The sequence below is a fragment of the Zootoca vivipara genome, chromosome 7 (assembly GCF_965207765.1).
Source record: "Zootoca vivipara chromosome 7, rZooViv2.hap1.1, whole genome shotgun sequence".
NCBI lineage: Eukaryota > Metazoa > Chordata > Lepidosauria > Squamata > Lacertidae > Zootoca > Zootoca vivipara.
Window position 1 is genome coordinate 91,210,651 of NC_142590.1, and position 25,733 is coordinate 91,236,383.

At 44.8% G+C, this 25,733-nt stretch overlaps 1 protein-coding gene across 2 annotated transcripts in view; it reads right to left on the minus strand.

The window, feature by feature from the left end:
• CSNK2A1 (casein kinase 2 alpha 1) overlaps positions 1-25,244 on the minus strand; it is a 41,512-nt gene extending 16,268 nt beyond the window's left edge. Inside the window, exons 1-4 of one of the 2 annotated variants that reach the window (XM_035122380.3) lie at positions 25,140-25,244; positions 17,128-17,169; positions 2,394-2,604; positions 1,682-1,793 (exon numbers count right to left, since the gene is read on the minus strand). In XM_035122380.3, the coding sequence (XP_034978271.1) occupies positions 1,682-1,793; positions 2,394-2,494 (213 nt within the window). In that variant the 5' untranslated portion in view covers positions 2,495-2,604; positions 17,128-17,169; positions 25,140-25,244. The remainder of the gene's footprint in view (positions 1-1,681; positions 1,794-2,393; positions 2,605-17,127; positions 17,170-25,139) is intronic. The other variant, XM_035122382.3, reaches the window with a different exon arrangement.
• Between the last annotated feature and the right edge of the window lie 489 nt (positions 25,245-25,733).

Genomic DNA, 25,733 nt, shown 5'->3' on the forward strand with positions numbered 1-25,733 from the left:
GCTTCATCAGATACGCAAGGCGACTTTATTCGATTCTTATGCTAACCCATCATTGTGGTTACTGGCTGCCTGCAATCAGGGCTGCCCAGGCTCAAGCACACACACCCCAAATTTGCTGCTTGAAATGTTTTGCAATTTTAGGCCTGTGTGCCTATTTTGATTCAGCTTGCACTACCTACTCCAATTTTATTGATCAAGCTCACACAAATAGGAATATAAATTGTCAGCAATCTAAAAGGAGATTTCCTGCTCTGCTTTATCCTAAAATTTAACTTGCATCTCCTCAAGGTTTAAATCCGTTGCTTTTTATCCCATTCTCAGCACACACAGTAAGTAGCATCTCCCCCTCCCCACTCCTTCGCAGTCATTTAGCACACACACTAACAAGCCACCTTCCAGGTGGAACCCTAGAAAGCACTTGGAACCTGTGAGACACTCAAGAAAAGCTTCTGACAGGTTGGGAGAGCAGGGAGAGGAATTTTAGGATTCAGCTGCACTGCAGGCGATGTTGTGCCATATGCCAGATTATGTTTCAAGCAGCTTCCAGATCATGTCTAAAACTTCTCTGAGAGGCTGGAAACCACCAATTGTAGGGAAATTCCGTGTGAAGTTGCAAGTGAAGTTCTACTAGCCAAAGAGAACACTGGCTACAGAAAGCCAACATCTGCCGCTAAGAAAGCCACTCAAAACCAGATGGTGAACATTTGCAGAGGACGAGTAAGGCCAGCGCATCATTAACATTCAGCAAGCTCATTACTGCCTCTACTTTAGAGAAAGCTGGCTTCATGCAAGCAGCTCTAAACGGCCATTTGGTGTCAACCTAAAGAGTGGAGACTTTAACAACTTGTTATTCTCCAAAGGGAGATAGAGGGGTTTTCAACTACTGTTGAAAATACTACAGCGTTGTTGTATTTTCATTCCAGTTGAAACATTTGCTTTGCCAGAAGCCCATCTGCAGCTTATGTTCTCTCAACTATTCTGAGCATTTTCGGAACATCTTCCAAATTAGTTCCAACGTCCCCCTATTTCCCTTAAATCTCTCAAAACCACCCACTTAGTTTTGAAAGCTTGTACCCCTAAGGGTGGAGTGCTTCATTTCTTTCCCCCATGCCTTCTCGAATCAGGCTATTCTAATTCTCATTGGTTTGCATGTTGTAGTGTTTTATGCTCTATATTATGTATATATTCTTATTTCCATATGCCTTTCATGTATCCTATAAATGTAGAGCAGCTTTAAAATCTTATAAATTGGGCAAGGGGGTTTTCACTTCACTTCAGTTTATTTATTAAATTTATATACCGCCCTTCAATCTGAGGATCACAGGCTGGTTTACAGTATAGAATCACATCAATCATTCCACCATACACCCAGGGTACATCCACACGACCGTTGCAGAAAATGTTGGGGGATATGGGGCTGCCAATGGCGACCCACACTAATGTGTCAGGGCAGAGGCCAGTCATTAGACTGCCACCCCCACCCATCACAATACAACATTTAGAAACCTGCCCTCAACAGTCAAATGACTCAAGGTCTTGCACACTGGCTGTCACACGTCCCTCAAAAATATGAACTCTGCGTCCTTTACAAGCGGCTACCCATTATCAAGAACCAAGTCGGACGTACTGCACAAAAACATTTCTGCTTGCAGCAGCAGCCACCGAAACATTAGAGGCTCACCTTCAGGATTTTAACAACTACTTTTTCATTATTTGTGATGTTGATGGCTTCGAAGACTTCACTGTATTTGCCCCGGCCCAATTTCCGGACTAGTTGGTAGTCATCTTGATTACTGTAAAGACAAAGCCCGCAAAGGACCTTAGCCACGACTCCAAAATCACCATTTCAAAATGTGTTGTCAGATTATTCGCAAAGGTGGACACACTAGAGAATGTTTCTAGAGGTGTCCCTCCCCCCCCCACTCTCCTATAAGGACAATTTTGAAGATATTACTCTGCACTGCTCCATGCACATTGATGGTGCAAGAATAATAAAATGCTATTTTAACAACAAACCAACTTGGAACAGTCACAGCACTGGTCAGTCTAGACCAGTACCAGCTGCTCAGCAATTCTCCAACGTCTTGGGCAGATGTTCATCTCCAATTATCCTTTTAACAGAATTGCCAGGAGCTTAATGTGATAGGTTTGTACCCCACCACTGAGCAACAGACTCTCCTTTGAAGAGCTAAGTAGCCCCTCTCTCTACAGATTTCTTTTTTCCCCTAATAAGAGAATCCCCAGGTTCTCCTCCCCACAACAAAATGTGGGGAATAGCACTAGGTTACATCTACTGAAACAAACAGCACTTTGCAAGTACAGAAGGAACCAGTGCCAATCCCCCAAACCCAACATGGGCGGCACGTGGCCAGTAAACTCATGTGGGCACTTACCCCCATTCAACAACGTGCGACTCATAATCCCAGTATTCTCGTGGTCTGTGTGTATTTACATCTGTGTAGACTCTGGCCCTGCTTGGCACAGGTCCTGACATTGTGGACAGATTGGCAGGCCGAGCTAGGTTAAGGATCTGGTGTTCGCGCCGCTTCCAATTTCAGTGCAAATCGTGGTGGTGGGCCTCAGGCAGAACTCCGAATTTTCCAACTGTGGACACAAAGCGAACTATTGTTAAAATGAGGCAACACATTGAGACGGTTAATAAGGTAGTTTGCACGGATCCCTGGGGTAGGGTGTGGGGTGGGGTGAGGAGAATGGCACAGCTGCTTCTCCCAGGCGTGAATTCGGTCCAAATGCCAAGTAACAGCAGCAGCACTTTAACTGGTTCCCGGCAAGCATCTCAACTGCTTGTCTTTTTCAGGGTGAAGATCAATGCTATCACTAGTGATATGAGGTGAGAATATTCTCTGGAGAACATTCTCGAGAATGAGAATATTCTCTGCAGAATATTCTGTAAATTCTAATGTAAGAACCAGTTTTACAACCCACATTAAAAAAAATCTAGTAAACAGTAAGTCAAGCTGTGATATTGCCACTGTAAGTAATGAATAATGTTGTTGTTGTTGTTGTTTGATCCAGTTACATTGCTGGGTATTGTGTCATTGGCAGTTCTGAAAAGTCAGCTACAGAAAACATTTTTTTAAAAAAAGTTTTTAAAATGCTATTCATTTAATTTGATGAACACTTGAATTTGTATGTATTTCAACTATATGTGACTACACTGTGGTTCCTTTACTACCGGTAAACAACAAGTTTCCCTATATGTCAACAGTGCTGACCTGCTGACCAATAAGAAAGAATTTTCTAGACTCCTCCCACTCCCATGATCCCATCCACACTGTCAATCATCTTCAGCATTGCCCCACTGAATAAAAGTATAGTTTTTGGATGCCATCTGAACAAGTTTACCCATGAATAAACATGTATATTAACTAATTATATCATGTCAATGCATTAAAATGATATCATTTTCAATGCATTAAAATGAATGCTCTGTTTTAAATTAAAATTCTCTAATATTCTCATTAATCAAGAATATTTTCGAGAATTTAACATCACTAGCTATCACACTGCCTATGGGGACCCGTGACTGCAGTAGACACTCTAGGTGAGTCTAATGCCAACTCTTCATATTGTATCTGGATAAAGGCATGGTCTAGAGAGGCATACCTAAAAACAACACCCTGAAACAATGGGGTTATAATACATATGTCGGTCACAGACATGATACACTTCCATGGAAGCCTTGCAATAAGCATTTGCTGAATGTCCAAGTCTTCCTTCCACAACAACTATTTCTGGCATTCAAATCGGAGGTAGCAGATCATTTTACATGGACATTGGTCTGCTGGGGATTTCCGTGTTCACTGTGTTTGGGGCATTTTGTACAAACACTGCTTTTCATGTTTCCCCAGACACACAAAGGTATCCCTCCCAAAAGAGGCAAAGGAGTTTCCGTGTGTTCAGCACGGTGCAGCAGCCCCGAATCTCTTACTATTCAGATTGACTGGATGGCCCTGGGATCCATAAATATGTGTGAGAGAAAAGCTTCTCCCTTGTTCACTTTCTGCACATCAAGCATTATTTGTATACAACTATAGCACATCCTCCTTATCTGCTCCCCCCCCCCAACTAAATAGCTCCAAACAGGGGAGTTGTTTCAGCCACGTGATCATTGGGCTGCCATTTTCTTAGTTGTACAAGATCCTTTTAGAAGAACAGCAACCAGAAGAGTATTCAAAGTGTGGTGCCCCACAGATTTGCATAAACCTGCTTCAATCCTGGCAATTTTATTTTTGATTCCTTTCCTGGTGATTCTTAGCATGGAATTGCCTTTTTCAAAACTGGGTCAGCCTCTTAAACTGAATAATGTGCCATGACCGTAGCATCCCTCTTCTGGTGTGCCATCACCAATTCCCCCCCCCCAAAAAAACAGCATATTGGGATGGGTACTCTACTAATGATCCACATCCTGGTGGAGGGGATTAGAAGAAGCAGCATGTCTTCTTTTTATGTGGTACAGGTGAAATTACTTCGCTCAATTCTTCCCAAGGAGAAGGGAGGCCGCTTTGCCCTGCGATCTGTAGACACTGAAAAGCAGCAAAAATTCGTATTGTGTCTGTTGCTTTTCAGCATCTCCAAAGCACAGCATGGCTCAAGCGGTAACACTGAATGTGCTCGAAAGCTAAAGAACGACTGCTGCTGCAACAGTGGTCGTGAATCCCGGTGCACAGAGGGAAGATGATGACCCCAATCCTGCCCAAAGACCTTTGGAACTCAGGAAAGCAGAAGGGCTGTTCACTCTCCCATCTAGACAAAAGCAAGTTTCCCCTCTGAGATTGCTACAACACACAACAAACTCAGGAGAGGGGATCTTGCACATCATGCTTTCATCATCAGGCAGCCGGTTGTGAGCACATAACTCATAGTCACCAAAGGAAGCTTGGTGGCTAGCTTCTCAAACCTACGCATTCGTTCCACTGGATTCAAAGGGCAGCCTCTGCCATTAAACCCCCCCCCCCCTAGTTTCTTAGGGTAAAGGCCCACTTCTGAAACAAACACACACAGGACTGCAGTGTAAGTCTTGTGAAAGTTTCAGGCAATTCCTAGACTCAAGGTCTTCACTCCAGAAATTGTCACATTAAATTATTGTGTTTTTTTAATTATTATTATTTAACTTTGTATACCATCCTTCATCCAGTTACAGGTAGGTAGCTGTGTTGGTCTGGGTCGAAGTAAAATAAAAAAATTCCTTCAGTAGCGCCTTAAAGACCAACTAAGTTTTTATTTTGGTATGAGCTTTCGTGTGCATGCACACTTCACATTCTGAAGAAGTGTGCATGCACACGAAAGCTCATACCAAAATAAAAACTTAGTTGGTCTTTAAGGTGCTACTGAAGGAATTTTTTTATTTTACATCCTTCATCCAGAAATCCCAGGGCAGTTTACAATATAAAAACTTAGTCCCATACCATAATATCCAACAAAAACAATACCCAGATACACCTGACAGACTTGCTGGAAGGGGTGGGGAGAGGAGAAAGACATATTTGATTCCTTTTTTAGCTACGAACACTAAAAAGATTTAACTATCAGAGAAGAATTCTAAAGCTCCATCCATATTGGCTCTATATACAAAGAGGAGAGAATTTTGGTCTGTGGAAGAAAGTGGGTGAATCACGCTCCTGAAAGAAACGAAAGCTGCACCGTGGAATCTTTTGCTCATGTCATGTGGCTGAAAGCAGACAGATGGTACACAAGCAAAGATGTTTGCTGAGCATTCCTTCCTTTGTATCTCCCAGCGATGGCAACCACCCAAGTATAACACTCCCTACCCCATGCGAGGATAAAGACACACATTTAACCACTAGCACAGGCATATGGAGACAGCGTGCAATTCTGCAAAGGTTTGACCCCACATGATCCCAGTGAACGTTTCCCCTTTTAAGCCGAGGGGTGGTATCCTCTTCTTGCATGGTCCTTATGAGGGTTAATGTAGCATAATGGCAATGGGACTGAGAGCCAAACTACACATTATGTTAAATGAGCATTTGCATGGTGTGGTGGTGGTGGTTTTTGTTTTTTTTTCAAAAAACTGCAATTGTAGTTTCCCTCCTGGGGAAAATAGCCACTTTGGAGGAAGGGTGATTTTTCATTTCCCCCTCACACTTGTGGTCCTGATTTGGGTTAGAGACCACGGTGGCAATTTTTCAAAAGATGCATACAAACAAATACACATTTAATGTATCATTTGGCTCTGAACTACAAATCAGAAGTATGGAACTCCTAACTGCCCTTCAAAGTTGTAAATATAGCATCACACTAGGTTTGCTACACGTGATATGAACCTCCCGCTTCCCCATTGTAATTACAATCTTAGAGCCACACTCCACACAAATAGCAACAACTTCTTTATTTGTTGATGCAATCTAAATCAAGAAAAAGATTTCTCTGCATAATAACAGCATTTATACAATGCTTTTCAGCATTCAGAGTGCCTCATGTGCATTATATTGTCATTCTGATAGCAACACTGCAAGTTGGGTCAGTTATAGGGTGGTTGCGGATGGGAGATATTGCTACCTGGAAGGATCTGAGCACCATTCATCTCCAAAGTTCTCCTCTGGTTCAGATCGTAATTCATTCCAGCACTTTGAACTTAGAATCATAGAATCGTAGAGTTGGAAGAGACCACAAGGGCCATCCAGTCCAACCCCCTGCCAAGCAGGAAACACCATCAAAGCATTCTTGACATATGCCTGTCAAGCCTCTGCTTAAAGACCTCCAAAGAAGGAGACTCCACCACACTCCTTGGTAGCAAATTCCACTGCCGAACAGCTCTTACTGTCAGGAAGTTCTTCCTAATGTTTAGGTGGAATCTTCTTTCTTGTAGTTTGAATCCGTTGCTCCGTGTCCGCTTCTCTGGAGCAGCAGAAAACAACCTTTCTCCCTCCTCTATATGACATCCTTTTATATATTTGAACATAGCTATCATATCACCCCTTAACCTTCTCTTCTCCAGGCTAAACATACCCAGCTCCCTAAGCCGTTCCTCATAAGGCATCGTTTCCAGGCCTTTGACCATTTTCATTGCCCTCTTCTGGACATGTTCCAGCTTGTCAGTATCCTTCTTGAACTGTGGTGCCCAGAACTGGCAAAAGCAGGATCATACAGCAATGCTGAGAAATGCATTCCCTGCCCCCCAAGGGTATCCTGTTTGCTAGTTTGGATAACAGACTCCCTGGACAGTACATGTCTCAGGGTTCCTTCGCAGTGCTCAAGATACCAATGAAAGGAGAGCAACCTCAGTAAGAAGACTCCAGCGAGACGTCCCTGCCAGTGTCAGGTTAACTGGTGTTCCCCTAGAGGTAATGTGTTTGTTTTGATTTTCTGCCCTTCATCTCCTACTCTCTTCTCAAACGCTGAGGGCAATATGATCCCCAAACTAATCCTGTGGACAAACATCTGCTATTTACTCTAGCAAAACAAACAGGCCAAACAAGTTTAAAAGTTTAACAAATTCCCAGCTCCAGAAGCAACACTTAAGGCCAATAAATTGGAAAATGTTTCTTCTTGCCAAAATTGAGAGTGTCGCGGTCACTGCTTAAATCTGCAATGATGATAACTAACTAGACACAGAAAATAGCACCCTAAACTCATTCCTTGATATAACTTTGCAAGTTTTAAGCTGCATAGGATTTACAAACTGGCACAAGTACCTTGAAGGGTGCTTGAGGGCTTGTGGGCATTGTTTTTCTTTCAGGACTGGTGTTACATACTTGTATGAGGCCACTCTTGACTACAGCCTAGCTACAGAGTTTTGCGCTAGCTGAGGTTTCCAAGCCAGCTTCACGGGCAGCCCCACATAAAGCGCATTACTGTACTGTACAGTAATCCAATTCAAGGCAGTGTTAGAAACTCAGATATATACTATAAGCTAGGCACCAAATGGCTTCTTAAACCAAGGTTACAGTCGCCAAAACAAAATACCTAGTTGCCATTTCGGTGCCAGACAGCTCGAAAATCGTATTTTTCAACAGAACTTTTTGCTTCCTGAAATTCATCCTGATGGTGCAAATAAAATATAACGACTAGAATTCTACAGGATGTGTTGCTAATGTGTGAAAACAGTCAAGATCCAGGATCCCTGGTGCACACCTCCAAATGGTGGAGACATTAGGTACCATCCTGGCGCCCAGCCATCTTCGCTTGGTCGCAAGTGGCCGATAAGACAGGTGCAAAATGTGCCTGGCAAATTTCGAGCGCTGATTCCAGGTTACCAATGCTTGCACCACAGCGGCAAAGCTCTTTTTGCTCAGGAATATTTGCAGCCGGTAAAAGGAATTTTTAGTAGCAGAAGCCTCTTAAGCCTCCAAGTTGAGTGCTGGTTTTAGGAGCACCTCCAGACTATACACCTGTTCTTTAATAGTGAGTGCAATCCCCCCGCCCCAGAATAAGCAATTTACTCAGTTCTCAGCCAGGAACTACTCATGTATTTATGAACTACTCACCGCTCTATTGCAAAACAAGCAAACAAACAAACCACCTCAAAATGGTTTGCAAAAAAACACACACACAAGAAAATCAAGAAAGCATGACAGCCATACTTTTAAAACATACAAAAGTTAAAATACTGAAACAGATAAATATTGCCTCAACTTTCTAAGCATCTGGGTAGGCTTGTCTAAACAAGAATGTTTCCAGCAGGCGCTGAAAAAAGTACAGCGAAGGCCCCTGCCTGGTATCAATAGGCAGGGAGTTCCAAAGTGCAGGCGCTGCCACACTGAACGGTCGAGTTCTTGCAAATGCAGAATGGTAGACCGGCGAATTTCACCAATCAATGTGGTCATCCAGAGGACCTGTATCTTATCAGAATTCATTCAACTTATTGGCCTTCATCCAGCCCACCGCTATATCCAGGCATCTGTCCAGGACTTGCAAAGTTTCAGCAAACACTGTTAGGTAAGGGCCCTGCCTCAATTTTTTGACTGGATATAGTCCAGAGTAGTAATTATTGTCCTCTACGCTCAATACAAGGGTAACCTAGATTGTTATGCAGCTGCATTTGCACCATCCTTTGAAGACAGCACGAGAGCTAAGAAACACCTGCAGAGCATCTCTTGCCAGCAAGGAAAACATCTGGATGACTCAGCAGCTCCACAGAACATGGACCCTTTGCTATCTCTTTCAATTAATTGCTCTACCAGCACAACTGTACTCATATATGTTAATTTCTGCTCTCCATCCCAATCCTTGCTAGCAAGAGTGGAAAGGGAAGGGGGTGGTTGTATCATCAGAACTCCAGCAGGGCCTGGATCTTAGAACTTGAGTTCGGGGGGTGGGGTGGGGGTGGAACACTACGTAATTCCCCATCTGATATTTTGCCAAGCCCAATTCCAAGTCAGGCCAAATGGAGTTTGCAATCAATTATCATCACCGGTCTTGGGAGAGGCAATCACCTATTTCTCCAGAATCATCCACTGAGCTCATCTGCAGTCATGTACTCTCTTTGTATTAGGTAGCAGACTCTACCAAGAGCCTGGAAATTTGTTCAGCACTCAAATAATAAATATTTATGACCAAACATGAACATTTATTTCCCGTTTAATGGGGGAAAGGCTGCTCTGCTTGCTAACTACTTGTTTCTACAAGAACCTGGGCATTTCGGACTGCCAGCAAATTGCGCTTCTGTAAATACACAGAGAGGGATAAATAGAAATCCGTGTTTTGAAATAAAGGTGCAATATACATGTGTGTGAGCAGTCTGCTTGGAATGTCACATTGAACTGTAGTTTATTAACCTTGCTTTAATGTGAATAAATAGCAGGTTGCTGCAACTAAAGGCTCTTCGATCTTCCCTGTTCCTGCTGCAGGGAAACGAGGCATGGTCTGGCTTAACCTGGGCTTATGGTTTGTCCATCACTGTTTAAAGCATGAGCAGAAGCAAAGTGTGTTCTTGGCTTATTGCTTGTTGGGAGGAAACAAACCATAAGCTCAGGTTCGGATCAGGCTTGTTCCCCACAAGTGTGAGGCATTGAGGAATGAAGAGCCCACTGTTTCCACACAAGAACACTGCTCGTGCACACTACACCATAGTTTGTTTTAGTTGGGTGGTATCCCAACTAACATGTTTCATCACTGTAAGGATTTCCACTTGTGCAACAGAACCTCCCCCCGCCCTCCCCGGTAAGCCCCCAAATCTGTTTTGTGGGAAGGAGGTTTTCCCAACCCTCCAGAGCAGATTTGGAGAGGGTGCAGGGTGGGCATGGGGGGCATTCCATAGTGCAAGTAGAAATACTTGGGCTGGTAGAACAAGTTAGTTGCATACTGCCCACTATGTCTGAATGCGATGTGTGAACCAGGTCCCTCTCTCTCTTTTTGCAATTAACCTGTAGTCAGATTAGGGATGGGGAACCTCTTTCAGCTTGAAGGACAACATTCAGAGGGCCACCATCCAGTGGTGGCTGGGGCCAGAAGCAAAACTGGGAGGAGCAAAGAAGGCAAATTTTGCCTTTGTACAACTGGACCAATTTCTACACAGGCATCCTCTCTGCCCTCCATCCAAGGAAGCAAGAGGCAATACTGCAGCTCAAGCACACACTGCAGGTAGATGAAAACACACCAGGAGGGTGCAAAACAGGGCCCAGAAGTGGGTGTGGCTGGGGAAGAGTCCAAAGGGCTTAGCAGCATTTCCCAAACTTGGGTCTCCAGCTGTTGTTGGACTACAACTCCCATCATCCCTGACCACTCTTGCTAGTTAGGGGTGATGGGAGTTGTAGTCCCCAAACAGCTGGAGACTCAAGTTTGGGAAACACTGGCTTTGGGCATTGCCCAAAGTTTGCCACCCCGCCCCCTGACAGCTTGACATAAATCATGGGCAAGTGAATGTTCTGTTATCCAATAGTAAGCGTGCTGTTCACCATTTTTTTAAAATAGTAAAAATATTGTGTGTTATTGAATGATAATATAGTTAATGCCCTTCTAGAATGTTTTAAGCATATCATGCAATAAATACCGGTATGTCCTTTTCTTATTGAGCATCTGTAAATACAAGCTGGACTTAAAACTAGAGATGTACAATTTCCAGAAATTTTGATGCTTGGGGAAAAACCCATTTTTTCTGGGGGTTTTTCGGGGGGAAACAGAAATTTTCAGAAAAATTGAAAAAAAGCTACATTTTTTGGGGAGGGGGAGATGCTACTCACTGTGTGTGTACAATTCCCTGATTCTATGGAAATCCTTCTCAGAGGCTTTGCACACACACTGTCAAGGCCAGCTCCGCAACCATTCGACCTAGAACTTTTGTGATGTGCAGAACAGAAGACTAAAAAGAGAGAGTGGAATGCCAAAAAGTTCCCCTGCCGCCCAGGAGAAGTGTGCATCAGTTACACTGAAACGCAAACAATTGCCTCTTCCATTGCTGCCATCGCCCTCAAGCTGCCATTTGCTGGGCTTCCCTTTGTGAAAAGAAAACCCCTTCCCTATGTGTCTTCACATTCTTTGCTAAGAGAGTTGACCTTGGGGGCTTAGCCATTTCCAAACCTCACATGGCTTTCAGGATGGAGCACTCATACTGGTCTTGCAAATTCAGAACAGTCATCACACAGAGAAGCATCCCTGAAGGAGCGCCCCCCATCCCCATCGTTCAACCCAGACACTGAGGTCCAGCTCCGAGGGCCTTCTGCCGGTTCCCTCACTGCGAGAAGTGAGGTTGCTGGGAACCAGGCAGAGGGCCTTCTCGTTGGTGGCGCCTGCCCTGTGGAATGCCCTCCCATCAGATGTCAAGGAAATAAACAAGTATCTGACGTTTAGAAGACATCTGAAGGCAGCCCTGTTTAGGGAAGTTTTTAATGACTGATGTTGTAATGTATTTTTAATCTTTTGTTGGAAGCCGCCCAGAGTGACTGGGGAAACCCAGCCAGATGGACAGGGTATAAGTAATAAATTATTGTTATTTTATTATTATCCCATCGCCTCCTTTTTACTCTGGCCGCAAATTTAGAAATTAAATGTTTATTCCTTTTCTTGTCCATTGCTCCACCTCCTTACTTTTTTTTAATTTCAAGGGAGCAAAATCATACAACTGAAGAGAAGGGAGGCATTCGCAGATCCCACTCCATGTCTGAAGCACTCATGACAAGACAGTTACTGGCAAATCTTGAAATCCTCTGGACGAGGAGATGTCACTGTGTTCTCCACCCTAACCACACCCTGCCCATTTGTTTGCAGATAACTCTAGCTAGGGCACATCATGCACCACAGCTTGCCTTTGCTTTTGAGGAATATCCACATAGTGACAACAGTTAAGTGCCTATGCCCCCCCCATGACCTCGGGACAGATCCAAACTGAATATTTACACCCATGGAAACAGCAGGGGTTGGAGAGTGAGAATGTGGTCCTTCTCACACAGGGCAAACTCTGCAGGAGGGAGACAGATGGAGAAAAGACTGTATAAATTACACAGTAAAGCATTCCCAGTGAAGAAACTGTTCTGCCCCCCACCCCCGTAAGCAACCCTACCAACGCCATCACAGCACTTGAAGAGTTGTGCCTCGGAGCCAGTCTTTTACTCATTGACTGCTGGCAATGAGGCTCCTCTAGCTGAGCCAGGGAACATAAAAGCCTGCTAGATCAAGCCAATGGCCCATCCAGTCCAGATCCTGTTCTCACAGTGGCCAAACCAGGTGCCTGCAGGAAGCCTACAAGAAGAATTCGAGCACAAGAGCCCTCTGCCCTCCTGCGGGTTCCAGCAACTGGTATTCAGAAGCATTGCTGCCTCCAACTGTGGAGACAGAGCAATGCCATCATGCCTAGCCGCCTTCAATAGCACTCTCCATTAATATGTCCACTTCTCTGCTGAACCCAGAAAAGAATCTTCGCCTTCAGCTTCTCCTCTTAGAACAGGGGTCTGCAACCTGCGGCTCCGGAGCCGCATGTGGCTCTTTTACACCTTTGCTGCGGCTCCGGAGCGGATACGAGGGGAGGAGGTATCTGAGCCATGCGCCGCCTGAGCCATGCGGCGGCGCCCGCCATGCACGGCAAACACTCGCGCGGTGCCCACCGCCGCCGGAGCACACAGCTGTGGCGGCGCGCTGTGCACCTGCGCCCCGCACAGCGCCCGCCGGAGCCCACAACTCCGCTGTGCGCATGCGCTGTGCAAAAAGGACGCAAGGTGACGTTAGCAGCCCGGGGAGCGTGGTCGGCCCCCTCCCTGCATCAGCCCCTCCCCGGCGCATTTCTGCAGCCAATAGGCTCACGGGGGGCGGGGGTGGAGTTATTTATTTTTTTAAACGGGCACGCTTCTTCCCGCCCAGCAGCAGAAAAGGCTTGCGGGCTCGGAGCGCGTGTTTGCTGCTGCTGCTCCTGCCTGAGGCCTGCCTGTGGCCTCCTGCCGGCCTGGTCAGGAGATTGAGGTAGATGTATTAATCAATGGGTTGATTCAATATGAGGAAATTTTATAAGTTCACTTGATGGGAGCAACACACATGAAACCATACAGGTGTCCTAATAAGGGAGTCAGAGTTTTGCCCATTCCCAGTAATCAAGGCAGCCCAAACTCAAAGTTATTTTTATAATGACGAGGATGACATTGGGCCCTCATTATTAATTATTATTTACATCAGGCACTGATTATGATTTATGGTACACTGGGGCCCTGATTAATTTTCTATGGCATTTTGGGGCATTGATTATTGGGCATAGCAAATTTTGCTATGGGGCCCTCTGATTTCTAATTACGTCCCTGTTTTGCGGCTCCCAGTTTATTTTTTCCTTCGGAAACGGGTCCAAGTGGCTCTTTTTGTCTTAAAGGTTGCAGACCCCTGTCTTAGAACATACAGCTGTTAGGCTTGTTCTCTACAGCCTAATATTTGCGGAGTCAGTGTTTTATGGGACAGGTGCAGCACGATATCCAAGCACCCACAAATCAAAACAAAGATTCTCCTAAGACAGAGGTTGGCAACCTAAGGCCCCATGGGCCGGAAGCGGCTCATGAGGGTCGCTTAACTGGTCCATGAGCCGCCCCCAAACCGAGCCCCCCGCTCAGCGAGTCCCCACACACTGCGCTAAACCGGCACAGCACGGGGACTCTCTTCTGCGGCTCCAGAAATCACTTCTGTGCATGCCCGGACGCTGAAAATCAGATCTGTGCATGTCCACAGTGTTGAAAATTGCTTCTGCGGAGGCGCGGGTTTTGGCATCTGGGCATGCACAGAAATGATTTCTGGCGTCGCGCTGCGCTGGCCCAGCCCACGGAGGATCTCTGCGGTAGTGATCCGGCCCATGCCCGGTAAGCCTTGCCGACCCCTGTCCTAAGAGACCACAGTGAATGACTACAGTGGTACCTCGGTTTATGAACACAATTGGTTCCGGAAGTCTGTTCATAAACTGAAGCGTTCATAAACTGAAGCGAACTTTCCCATTGAAAGTAATGGAAAGTGGATTAATCCGTTCCAGGCAGTCCACGGAGTACTTAAACTGAAGCGTTCATAAACTGAAGCGCAAACTGAACCTGAAGCATACTTAACCCGAAGCATGGGTGTAATTGGTTCCGGAAGTCTGTTCATAAACTGAAGCATTCATAAACTGAAGCAAACTTTCCCATTGAAAGTAATGGAAAGTGAATTAATCCGTTCCAGATGGGTCCGCGGTGTTCGTAAACCGAAAATTCATAAACTGAGGTGTTCATAAACCGAGGTTCCACTGTATCCTGCTTTCGAGCTCTCTACTGACCAATCCTTCCCTTCCTTTATAGACCATCACCGGTTCTCTTAAGTTCTTTTGTGTAGGATTTTCCTTTCAAGCCGAGCTCTTACTGAGACAGCTCCCAGCCCTGAACAAGGCAGCCAACACTGCTACCCAAGGCTTCACAGCTTCCCTTTTCACAAATGCCGGCCTGAGCCGCTGCTGTGCTGCTCCTCATCCCCATTTCTTCCTCTTTCCAGCCAGACACCTGTCTTTTCTTCCCCTCATCCTTAACATGCAACTGCCGAAGCAGATTGGAAGGGTGGAAGAAGAACAATTTCCCTGTCCCTCTGGCTCAGAATGAACTCCATGGGGTTCCTTTTAATGCTATGTTTGACCCTCTTGTCCCACCCCAAGTTGGCTCGGGGAAAGAAAGAAAAAAACAAACAAGTCTCCTGGTAAATACTGTGCCAGCCTTGGTAGCCAGCGCCAGGGGCTTGGCTGTAATGCTACTAAGCTGGAAAATTCAGCTGATGAAATAACTCTCGTGATTTCCCAGCAATATAGCAATTTCTTTCATTGAACCTTTTATTCTAAATCTTGTAGCATTACCCCGAGTGAGCCAATATCCTGAGCAGGAAACCAAGGCTGAAGAAATATTCAGAATTCCTAGGTAGCAGCATCAAAGTTTTAGTCACCCAAACAAACGGGTTTTTTCCAGCCCTTAAAGCGAAACTGGCGCTCAATCAGCTCATTTTCAAAATTAAGCACAACCCCTAGAAACTGAGAAACTTGGAAGCCTCCTCTCTCTGCCTTGCTAGCGCAAACAAGCCCAGGCCCTGAAACAAAGTCAGAGTATTAGCATATTGGCAAGTAGGATCCCTGGGAGGCTGCAATTGCCAGGACGTCTTGGAGCTGGGTGGTGCTGATGAAACTGGATAACCTCTGGAGGGTGGGACATTGCCACATTTGAAAGCACCTGCTGAGCTCTGAAAGGACCCTGGAACATCCCAGAAAGGCTATGCTCCCAAGCAGAGGAGAGAAAAGTTATTCCTTGGGATGATATCCTAATATCGCTCCCTCACAGCTCCATCTAAAAGCATCCTTGGTTTTTAAAAAGGTCCACAAAAGTTACTAACCTGCCAGCATCTGTGCTAGCCTGCTGGGGGCTGGCAGAGGCAAAAACAGAGAGCTCTGATTCTCCTGCAACAACCTTCAGCGTTCCTACACAGTTGCAAACAAGGGAGTTTCTCTCCTCTAATAGTTCACGTGCTTCTAAGGGGAGGGACAGAGTACTTGATCGCTCCTTTTCCTTCACTCAACATGTACTGTATGTAATTCCTTGTTGCCCATGGGTGTGAGACTAATGCTTAAACACAAGGCTTTGCCCTGACTTGAGGGAAGCTTCCTGCAGCAGAGTTAAGCAGGGTTTTCTCTCCCAACTGGCCCAATGAATTGATTCTTTTGTCTGGCCTGCAGAGTCAAGCCCCAAAGTACACTGGCAGGAACTAGAAATGAGTGGACTGCATCGTCTAAGTTTTATGCAAAGGAAAACCTCTGGAGCCAAGGGGAGGATATCAGTATTCAAAATTCACCGGGCACATTTTGCACCTGGCTATTGACCTCTTGCGATCAAGTGAAGATGCCCGGGTGACAGGATGGCACCTAACATCTCTACCATCTGGAGGTGCATGCTTGAGAATCCTTGGATCTTGCTGTTTTCTAACCCGAACAACACATCCTGTAGAATTCTGTTATAACGTATTTACTCAAATCTAATGTGCACCTTTTTTGGCCAATTTACGTTGCGAAAATTAAGGTGTGCATTAGATTCGATGGCACATTTACATTCACCAGCAAATACTTTTTTTTTGTTTCAAGATTCTGAAAATTGAGGTGCACATTAAATTGGATGGTGCATTAAACTCGAGTAAATACAGTATTTTATCTGCACCATCAGAATGAATTTCAGGAACCAAAAAGTCATATTGAAAAATACGACTCTCAAGCCATCTGGCCCCCAAATGGCAACTAGGCATTCCGTTTTGGCGACTGTAACCCTGGTTAAAGGAGCCATTTGGTGCCCAGTTTATAAATCTGAGTTTCTAACACTGGTTGGTAGCCATTGCTACTTTTGTGGATGCTAATTCCACAGTTTATGCACTACTTTCTGTCTTTTATTTTGTCTGTCCAACATTCAGCTTCACTGGACGGCCCAGAGATCAAAGCATTATACGAGAAGGGGGGAAAACTTCTCCCTTTCCATCAGTTGATCTTGCCTTGGTTGGCATTGGAATCCCGCTTCCCATTCCTCTGAAAAACGTATCTCATGAGAATTGGGCTGCTTCTAACTAGCCCACCCACAACTTAAGCTGGATCAACTGGTCTGTCAAACTCTTGAATGGCTCATTGTAAAGGTGATTTAGTTCCTAAATACTACTCTAAAGTTCATTTTTTTAAAAAAAAACCAAAACAATTTCCCCTACCTTATAATTTAAGGCATTTTCAGGATGGCTCACAAACAAAACCTAGGTGAACAAGAGAGAGCATTGTGAAAAACGGCAGCAAAATCATTAATAAGACCTTAAAGCAGCAGAACTGACTATGGAGCATTAAACGCCTGGGAGAACGGAGGGAACTTGACATGATGCCTTAAAAAAAACTAACTAGTGATCGGATGAACAGCCCTGGCCTTTAAACAGCAAGGCACCAGGAGAAGGGCCTGAAAAAGACCATCTCAAACCAACAAGCAAATTTATGTTGGACTGGGTGATCCTTCAAGACAACCAGGTCACAAACCATGTATAAAGCAGTGATGTAGAAGGGAGTCATGCAAACGCTGAGGATCACAGCTCAACAGGTTTGGGCATCAGTACTTCCTTTTCCCAAGGGGCAGGGTGCTATGTCTCAAGCACAGCATGTGATGGGATATGGGGGGGGGAGAGATGCTCGTCTTTCCGTCTCCAAGCTTCGAGTTATGAAGCGGGGGGAGACAATAAGCCCTCACTCCTCCCCCAGTACAGTGGAACCTCGGTTTATGAACACCTCGGTTTACGAATTTTCAGTTTATGAACGCCACGGACCCATCTGGAACGGATTAATTCACTTTCCATTACTTTCAATGGGAAAGTTTGCTTCAGTTCATGAACGCTTCAGTTTATGAACAGACTTCCGGAACCAATTACACCCATGCTTCGGGTTAAGTACGCTTCAGGTTGAGTACTCCACAGACCCGTCTGGAACGGATTAATCCACTTTCCATTACTTTCAATGGGAAAGTGTGCTTCAGTTTATGGACGCTTCAGTTTATGAACAGACTTCCGGAACCAATTGTGTTCATAAACCGAGGTACCACTGTAGCTTAGAGCTGCAGAGGAAAGGCAAGCAGTTGCTCTGCCTCTGCCAGGTGCAGAATGCACTCATTTGACACACAACTAAACCACAATACAGTAGTTCAGACCTGAAGGGAAAGCAAAGGCAGGTGTTCCAAGCTTGAAAGGGCTTTGAGTGCAGGGAGAAAGCCACACCTCCCATGCACAACTTACACACTGAAAGGGGGCAAATGAAGACACACAGACACGTTGTTAACTTATAAAATGCAGAACAATGTGGAAAAGTCAAATATGATATGCAACACAAATACATAGGTAGATCACAACCTAACAAATCTGAAATACTCAAAATATCCCAATTATTGAAAATTCAAATACCAACACAAACATCTCACACTCTGAGGCTATTTTTACAAACCCATGTTCAACAATGTTTCCTGAAGACAAAACTGTGCACCTACTGCAATGAATTTGTCCAAATGCAATCTTCTGTCTCGTTATCTGACTAATGCTTAATTTCTCAATTGCTCCAAGGTCTCATACTTTCTGTCTCCCAGCTTCCCAGCCTTGCTTCTAGCTCACATAACTCAACTCCCAACTCTGGCCTCTGTTTTTCTAACTACCAGCCATTGAGGGAGCGAGACCATTCCTTTGGTATCCAGCACAGAGACACTACCTTTGTTACTTTAATAGCCCATACTTAGAGTGCCATTACCTCACCAGGAAGCTACTTCTAGTACTCCAGGAATTGAATCAAGTGCTGGATCCATGAAGGAATTAGAAGGGGCTCAGGCATACAGCCTACCCCCACCCAGCTGATAATGCTATCTTTTCCAGCTGCCACCAAGGTTGAGAACCACTGTCTTTCCTAAGCATCAAAGGGCAAGATACCAACTCAATCCAGTGCTCATGTCTTTCAGAATCAGAACACAGTCTTAACCCCCACATACTGTACTACAAAATAGGACTCACTTTCTAACTTACCACATATAACCTCGTTTTTAAGACCTAATATGACCAGATGATAAGCAAGGAAGTGGTCCCTGAATCTTAACAATTCTACAGAGAGAGTGTTTTGTTACCTGCAAATCAACAGGCAAAGCTGAGAAGTCATACCTGATAAGTTTCTCTCTTTTTTTGTAACTACTGTATTAACAATGTTCACAGTTGAAGCAAGTCAGAGTAAAATGTGCAAAGTTGCATTTTGCTGCATCTTTTGATGTCTCCCCCTTTCTCTTACGAAAGTTGTTTTATTAATGGTGGTAAGCATTGCTCATGTGGCCCACTCATTAGTCTTGACCCACTAGTGGAAGCTCAGAAAATTAGGATTACCTTAAAAGAAACCTCTCTTAAGATCACTTTCCTTCCTTCCACGCCAAGTTCCAACAACAGTAATCAAATATTAAAATATCCGATTTGGCATTTGTCTGTACAGCTATCTGCCTTTGGGATGGAAGAGGTGAGAACCCCAACTAAAAATAAAAACCTCAACCCACAATTTTTATTTAGAAAGTGCATCGCTTACCATAACAGCTTCAAGAATGGACTTCTGAATTTGTACCATAAGCAGATGCAAAGACGATGTGGTGTCATGTACCCACCTCCCCAGAGAGTGTGAACTGTATCTCTAAGAGGAATGCAAACTGTCTTGACTCATCTCAATGGGGCATTTTCTCACTCGCCCTATTTTTCACACTTTATGATCCACAGTGGCAAATAATTTAAACACACTTGCTGAGAGCCCAGCATGCCACTTCTGCAATTAAATGCAAGAACTAACATCACACGAACAGAGCAAAACAGAAATGAGACAAACAGCCACCAGTCTCAAAGTCTAATGTGTGCTTTTCGCAAGGAGTCTGGTTTTGCAGCAGATTTGAGTTGGCAAATCTCAGCATATGAAGAAAATACAGAGCTCAGAAAGGAAGGGCAATGGTTCCAGTCGTTTGACTGACCTGGACTTTAGCAAGCTGCAGAGCCTCCATGAACCTTTCCAACATCCTCCCCTCCCCACCCCACCCACAACACACGCCCCAGTCCCAACCTTCTGACTCTACTCTAGAGCCTTCCAACATTCAACCACGTCAATCCTCTATTGCCATGCCACCACTGCACAAAGATAATCTGCATGATTTATTGAGCAACATAATTCAGACTCCTAAAGTGCAAGATTGGAGTTTGAGAGCAGAGATCACATGGACCCAAGTAACCTTGCAGTTAGCTACTCGCCAGTAATGGATGGCTAGCCATTCTTTCCAGGTGACTAACTTAAAAAGGTGAACTTTCGCAATAGGCCTTTTAAGGCTTGTCTGGAGTTTTTATTCTTGCATTTAGTTACAATTTATTTTTATTTATTACTAGTGTAATTCAGCCCGTTGAGTAAACGGGCGCTAGAACATCCCGGGGTTCGGAGAAGCGCTTGATCAATCCTATATTATTAGGGGTTTGGAGAATCCTATATTATTATATAGGATTCTATTTTTGTAAGCTGCCCAGGAAAAAATTATTCGGACAGGCAGCATAATAAAAAAAAGGAAAAACACCTGGGTTCTCTCTGTGGGGAAGAATGAATTTGTGTTTCTGCAAGGAGACCTGAGCATTTTAAGTTGAAGAAAAGGGTGTAACTATGTTAAAGGTGGGGAGCAAAGGCAGACCCCCATGCAAGGTCACTCTTCCATTGGGTAGGTAGGCCAGCACTGAATTTCAAAGTGTCAGCCAGGCTATATCTGCACCACATCTCATCAAAAGGAGCAATTCTCATTTGGAATAATTTAAGAAAGGCACATCCACATTTTGATAACAAGCTCTAGCCAGTGTGCATGCCATGGTATCACACATCCATCCGAGCACTGAATGACCCAAAAAATATCCCAAGTTTGGCCAGGCTCGGAGGGTGAGGTTTTTTTGAGAAAAGTGGGTGGAGCAAAAATATGGAGCTGGCAACATTTCCAAGCCCTGCTGCCTATATTCTGTGTACTTCTACGACAGCCCAATGGCCACAGAAATGTTCACCCAAACACTGCTTTAGAGCGGGGTCAACACAAAAGCTTCCCATGTTTATGAGCAGGTCATCCATCACATTACACACAGGGTGTAACGCAATGCAAGCTTTATGTGGAGCTCAAGCTTGATTTGGTCTGCACAGGAGGATTTTAAAAGCTGAGATTGTTTTGTGAAACTCCATTCTGGCGGCGACTAATGATTCTAATCAAGAATTTGAAAGCTAGCTTCCATCAGCAGCAAGAAAGAAAGTGTTCCTTGGGGCATAAACCTTACTGTACAAACAGCTTAGGATACTTTCCCCAGGGCAATCAGCTTTTTCTCGCATGGCTGCACAGGCCAAAAGGTACATTCTTATCAAAATGGTGAAAAAAAGAAAAAAAAGATGAGGAACCCCTGACTGTACCACCTGCAGATCTCACTGCTTTGTGATTTTCAGTCAGTGTTCTGTTGTCCAAATTCTGTGAAGCAAGTGCATTTGAATTAACTTATTTTGCATAATTTATTCTGCTTCTCCTCACCATAGCTAGGGTGCTGAAGACTTACACGGAGGTGTTTTCAAAGGATCTACATCTCAGGGTTGTGTGTTCGAGCCCCACATTGGGCAAAAAAATCCCTGCATTGCAGGGGGTTAGACTAGATGATCCTCATGGTACCTTCCAACTCTACAATTCCATGCAAGGTCTTCTCTGTGATGGTTTCCTGTTTGTGGGACAGTCTCTCCAGAGAGGCTCGCCTGGAACCGTCATCATATATCTTTAGGCACCAGGGAAAAATGTTTCTCCACAACCAGGCCTTTGCCTGATTAACATTCTATGGCATTTTAAATGCGTTTGTGGGAGGGGGGGTTATTGGTTTGTTTTTTTATTAGGTATTTTGTGTTCTCTTTGTCTTTTTATGCATTCCCCCATGATCTTCAGATAAAGGGCAGTATAATTTTTTAAAAAAATTATGAATTTATTGATACCTTGCCCTTCCCACCTCGGCAGTATACCATTTTAATAAATAAAATAGTAGTCACCAGCTTCAGGATGGAGATCCAGCCCAAGTATTGGGGATGAGCCTGTCATTGTATTGCTTATAATTTTAAATAAGTCTGTCACTAAATCCTTAATATAGGAAGCCTCATGAAATACAACTCATTTATGACAAGGCCATCTTTATTTTTCTTGACATACAGCAACACAAACCTGAACTAGCCTAAAGATTTACACTAACAGGGATGCTCCTCAACCTCAAATTAAAACTTGCTTTTATCAGTTAAGTGTGTCTCCTCAATCAACCAGCAAAACTGTTAGTTGATTAACAATTAGCAGTGCAATCCTATACATGTCTACTGAGCAGTAAGTTTCATTGAGTTCAATGCTACTCAACTACCAGGTAAGCATGTGCAGAGAATCCTGTAGCTCTAATAAGCCAACAACAGAGATCAACCTCTCATAAGGGGAAACACAGTAGAAGGTAAGAGATCAGTCTTCAGCTAGCACAGTTTATTGGAACCAAGTTTCCTGACCACAGTCACCAAATTACAGGCAGACATTTGCATATGCTGCTGGCTGGGGAAGCATCTCTCATGCCCACTTAGCCAGGGCAGATGTGCTCTTGGTAGTGGGAACATACTCCTGCAAGGTTTGACAATAAAATCTGGGAAGGAATCTCTCGCTATTCTAGTCGTAAAGGAAGGAGAAGTCTTCCCTAAAGACTAAGATTTAAAAGCTCCAGTATGCAGCATGCAACATTCTCAGGTTATCCCTCACTTCCCAACCACTATTCCTACAAGAATAAATGAAAGTGTTCCAATATACAGCCAAACTGAGATGATGCAACTTGTCAGGTAATGGGGAAAGAGTGTTTCTTACCTAGTAATATTACATTCTCATGGGGATAAGGAGGAAACCAATTAAGCTGAAGGTGAACAGATCTAAAATGGGCACTTGCTACATACAGTGGTACCTCTACTTACGAATAACTCTACCTACGAATGTTTCTACAGTACTTACGAACGGCGCTCCGTCCGCCATCTTGGATGCGGTGTAGATAGGATTTTTTCTACTTACGAATTTTTAGATAGGGTTGCTTCGACTTACGAATTTTTTCTCCCAATGCATTCCTATGGGATTCGACTTACAAATTTTTTTGACTTACAAATGTGCGTTCGGAACGCATTAAATTCGTAAGTAGAGGTACCACTGTATATTCATACCCAACAATGGGGGAAATATCTGAAAGTCTGAACATTTTATGCATCTAATATTTTTTATTCATCCCCCCCGCCCCAAACTGCTATCAGGACTAGAATCTAGAACACTGTAAGAAGCTATGAAACTTTCACTGGAAATGTTTCTATAGCTCCCCACATTCTCTTATTTCTAATCCCATTAACTTACGTACAGCTTCTCGACTTCCTAGTGTGGGGTTAATACCTTTTGTCTATTATTGTGGAAAAAGACATCCCTTTACACCAACTGCACGTACCAAGGAAGGAACAGCTTTCTTGGGCATGATCCATGAAAAGAAGAAACAACAAATCATTAAAATAAAACAAAAAGCAAGGGCAGAAAACACTTCAGAAGCCCAGACACCAAGAAATCAAGTTTGTAGGATCAAGAGTCAATTTTAAATTATCACACTTTACTGTTTTCAGGTACACACGTCTGTCCTATCCTATCTAGTCTGGTCTTTGTACACAGATGGTTGCAGGATGGGGAGAAGACCCCACAGTACCAGCACCACAGTAATTGGGGAGAGCACTCTTCAACTGTGCAGAAAATGTTCCTACGTACATTTAGTTGGAACAAGGCAATCAGAACCTCCCATCCCACCATATTCCTAAGAAGACAGAGAGGCTTGTCTTAGGAATTAGCTGGGAGAAGAGCACCTCAGTCAGGACTCTACAAGTTCCCTGGGGATGACTCCTCTCAGTAGTGCCTAGAGTAGAGGCTCCCAGTTGTCCGCTGTTGGAAACAGGATGCTAAATTAGACAGACCTTGGTCTGATCCAACAAGGTAATTCTTATATCCCCCATAATGATAGGGCAAGGAACCAGCAATTTTCACATATTTACCGCACACTCATATTTACCCTAGATTTCTAAACTGTTCAACCACAATTACTCAAAGAGAAAACAATCCTAGGAAATGATAATGCATTTGTTTCTGTTTTTAAAATGCAGATCATTAATGACCCCACCCTAGGCTATCCTCAACCGTCAAACAAGCTCCCAGAACCACAAGCCCAACAGCCCCTCCTGAAAGATGCTCAGGCTCAAGCACTGGCGGACCTCACAAATAAAAAGAGATTTACAACCACTGGCACAGAAAGAGATCCCCTATGCAGCCTGGAAAAGGGGCAAAAGATCATTGGTAAAAGCAAGCTTACACACACACACACACACACACACACACACACACAAATCCACCATTATCTACCCCCTGCCCCCCCTTGAGGAAGACATCCTCAGTTCTGCCCCCACCCCCAAGCCCAGAAGAATCACTGCAGACCCTCAGCAGGACCCCTCCTTCCTCCTCACCCAACCCACAGATACCCCCCCAAATCGTATGCAAAGGAATACTGTATGCCAGAACACACGTCTTTAGGGAGGGGGGGGCGAGAGAAGATAACCTTTTTTGCTAGAGTGCAAGGGCCACATTGGAGGGGGGGGTGAGACACCTTTCAAAGGACTGTCCTGCTTCGTTCCCAGACTCACACAATTGGGGGGCTCTTTCTTTCCCCTCCCCCATCTATCCCTTCCCCCAACAAAAGGAAGCGTCCCAGTGGTCAACCGGGGCACTGGGGGTGCGGGTGCGGTGGGCGGGGTCTGCTCCCTTCACGCCCAGGGGCGCCTCCACTGGCAGCCTCACCCAGGATGGGGAGCCTCCCCTTCCCCGCTCCCCCCCTCACTCCTACAAGAGGCTATGCAGCTGCCTCATGGGGGGGGGGCGAAGAAGCAAAAGCTGCACTTCCTCTAGAACGAGAGACCCTCTTTTTCTCATTTTATATATATGCCCCCCCACTGCGCCTCCCCCTCCTCACCCTTGAGACTCCAAATGGGGGGAGGGGGAGTCGAGGAAGCCCCGCCCTCCCTCTTTCCCCCTTTCTCTCCCCCACCCCCCACCCCGGTTCAATTCGGGACGGGGAAGGCGCCCCGCGCCCCTACGGCCACCCACCTGAGGAGGAGGCGGCAGCAGCCACCACCGCGCCTCCCTCGCCGGCCTCACACAGACAATATGGCGGAGGCACAAGGCTCGGCCGCCAGCCGCAGGGCCCAGAGCGAGGCTGGTCGGAAGCGGAAGTCGCTGTCGCGCCGCGCGCTCCGGCCTCTCTAGAACTCGGGAGGCTTCTCTATGCTCTGCCTGTTGTGGACGCATGCGCAGGCCGCTTTCCAGCCGTCGCCCTCTGGGAGGTGTAGTTCTCTGAAAGGCAGGATTGGGGACCGAGCTGGGGGACTGACTAGCAACTGTTCAGAGGCGGGAGAGTATTATTATTATTATTATTATTATTATTATTATTATTATTATTATTATTATTATTATTATCATCCTAGTTTGTCAGCGTCTGATTCCTCCCCCGCCCCACGCTTTTATTCTTTTATCTTTCTGCAAACTGTTTTGAGGTGGTTGTTTTGTACAATCTAGCGGTGTATAAAGTTTATTAAATACATGAATGGATCAATAATGTCTCAGGTTGGGTTGCAACATTATTTTATTTATTCATTCATTAAAATGTTTGTATACCGCTGTGCCATAAAAATAAAAATAAAA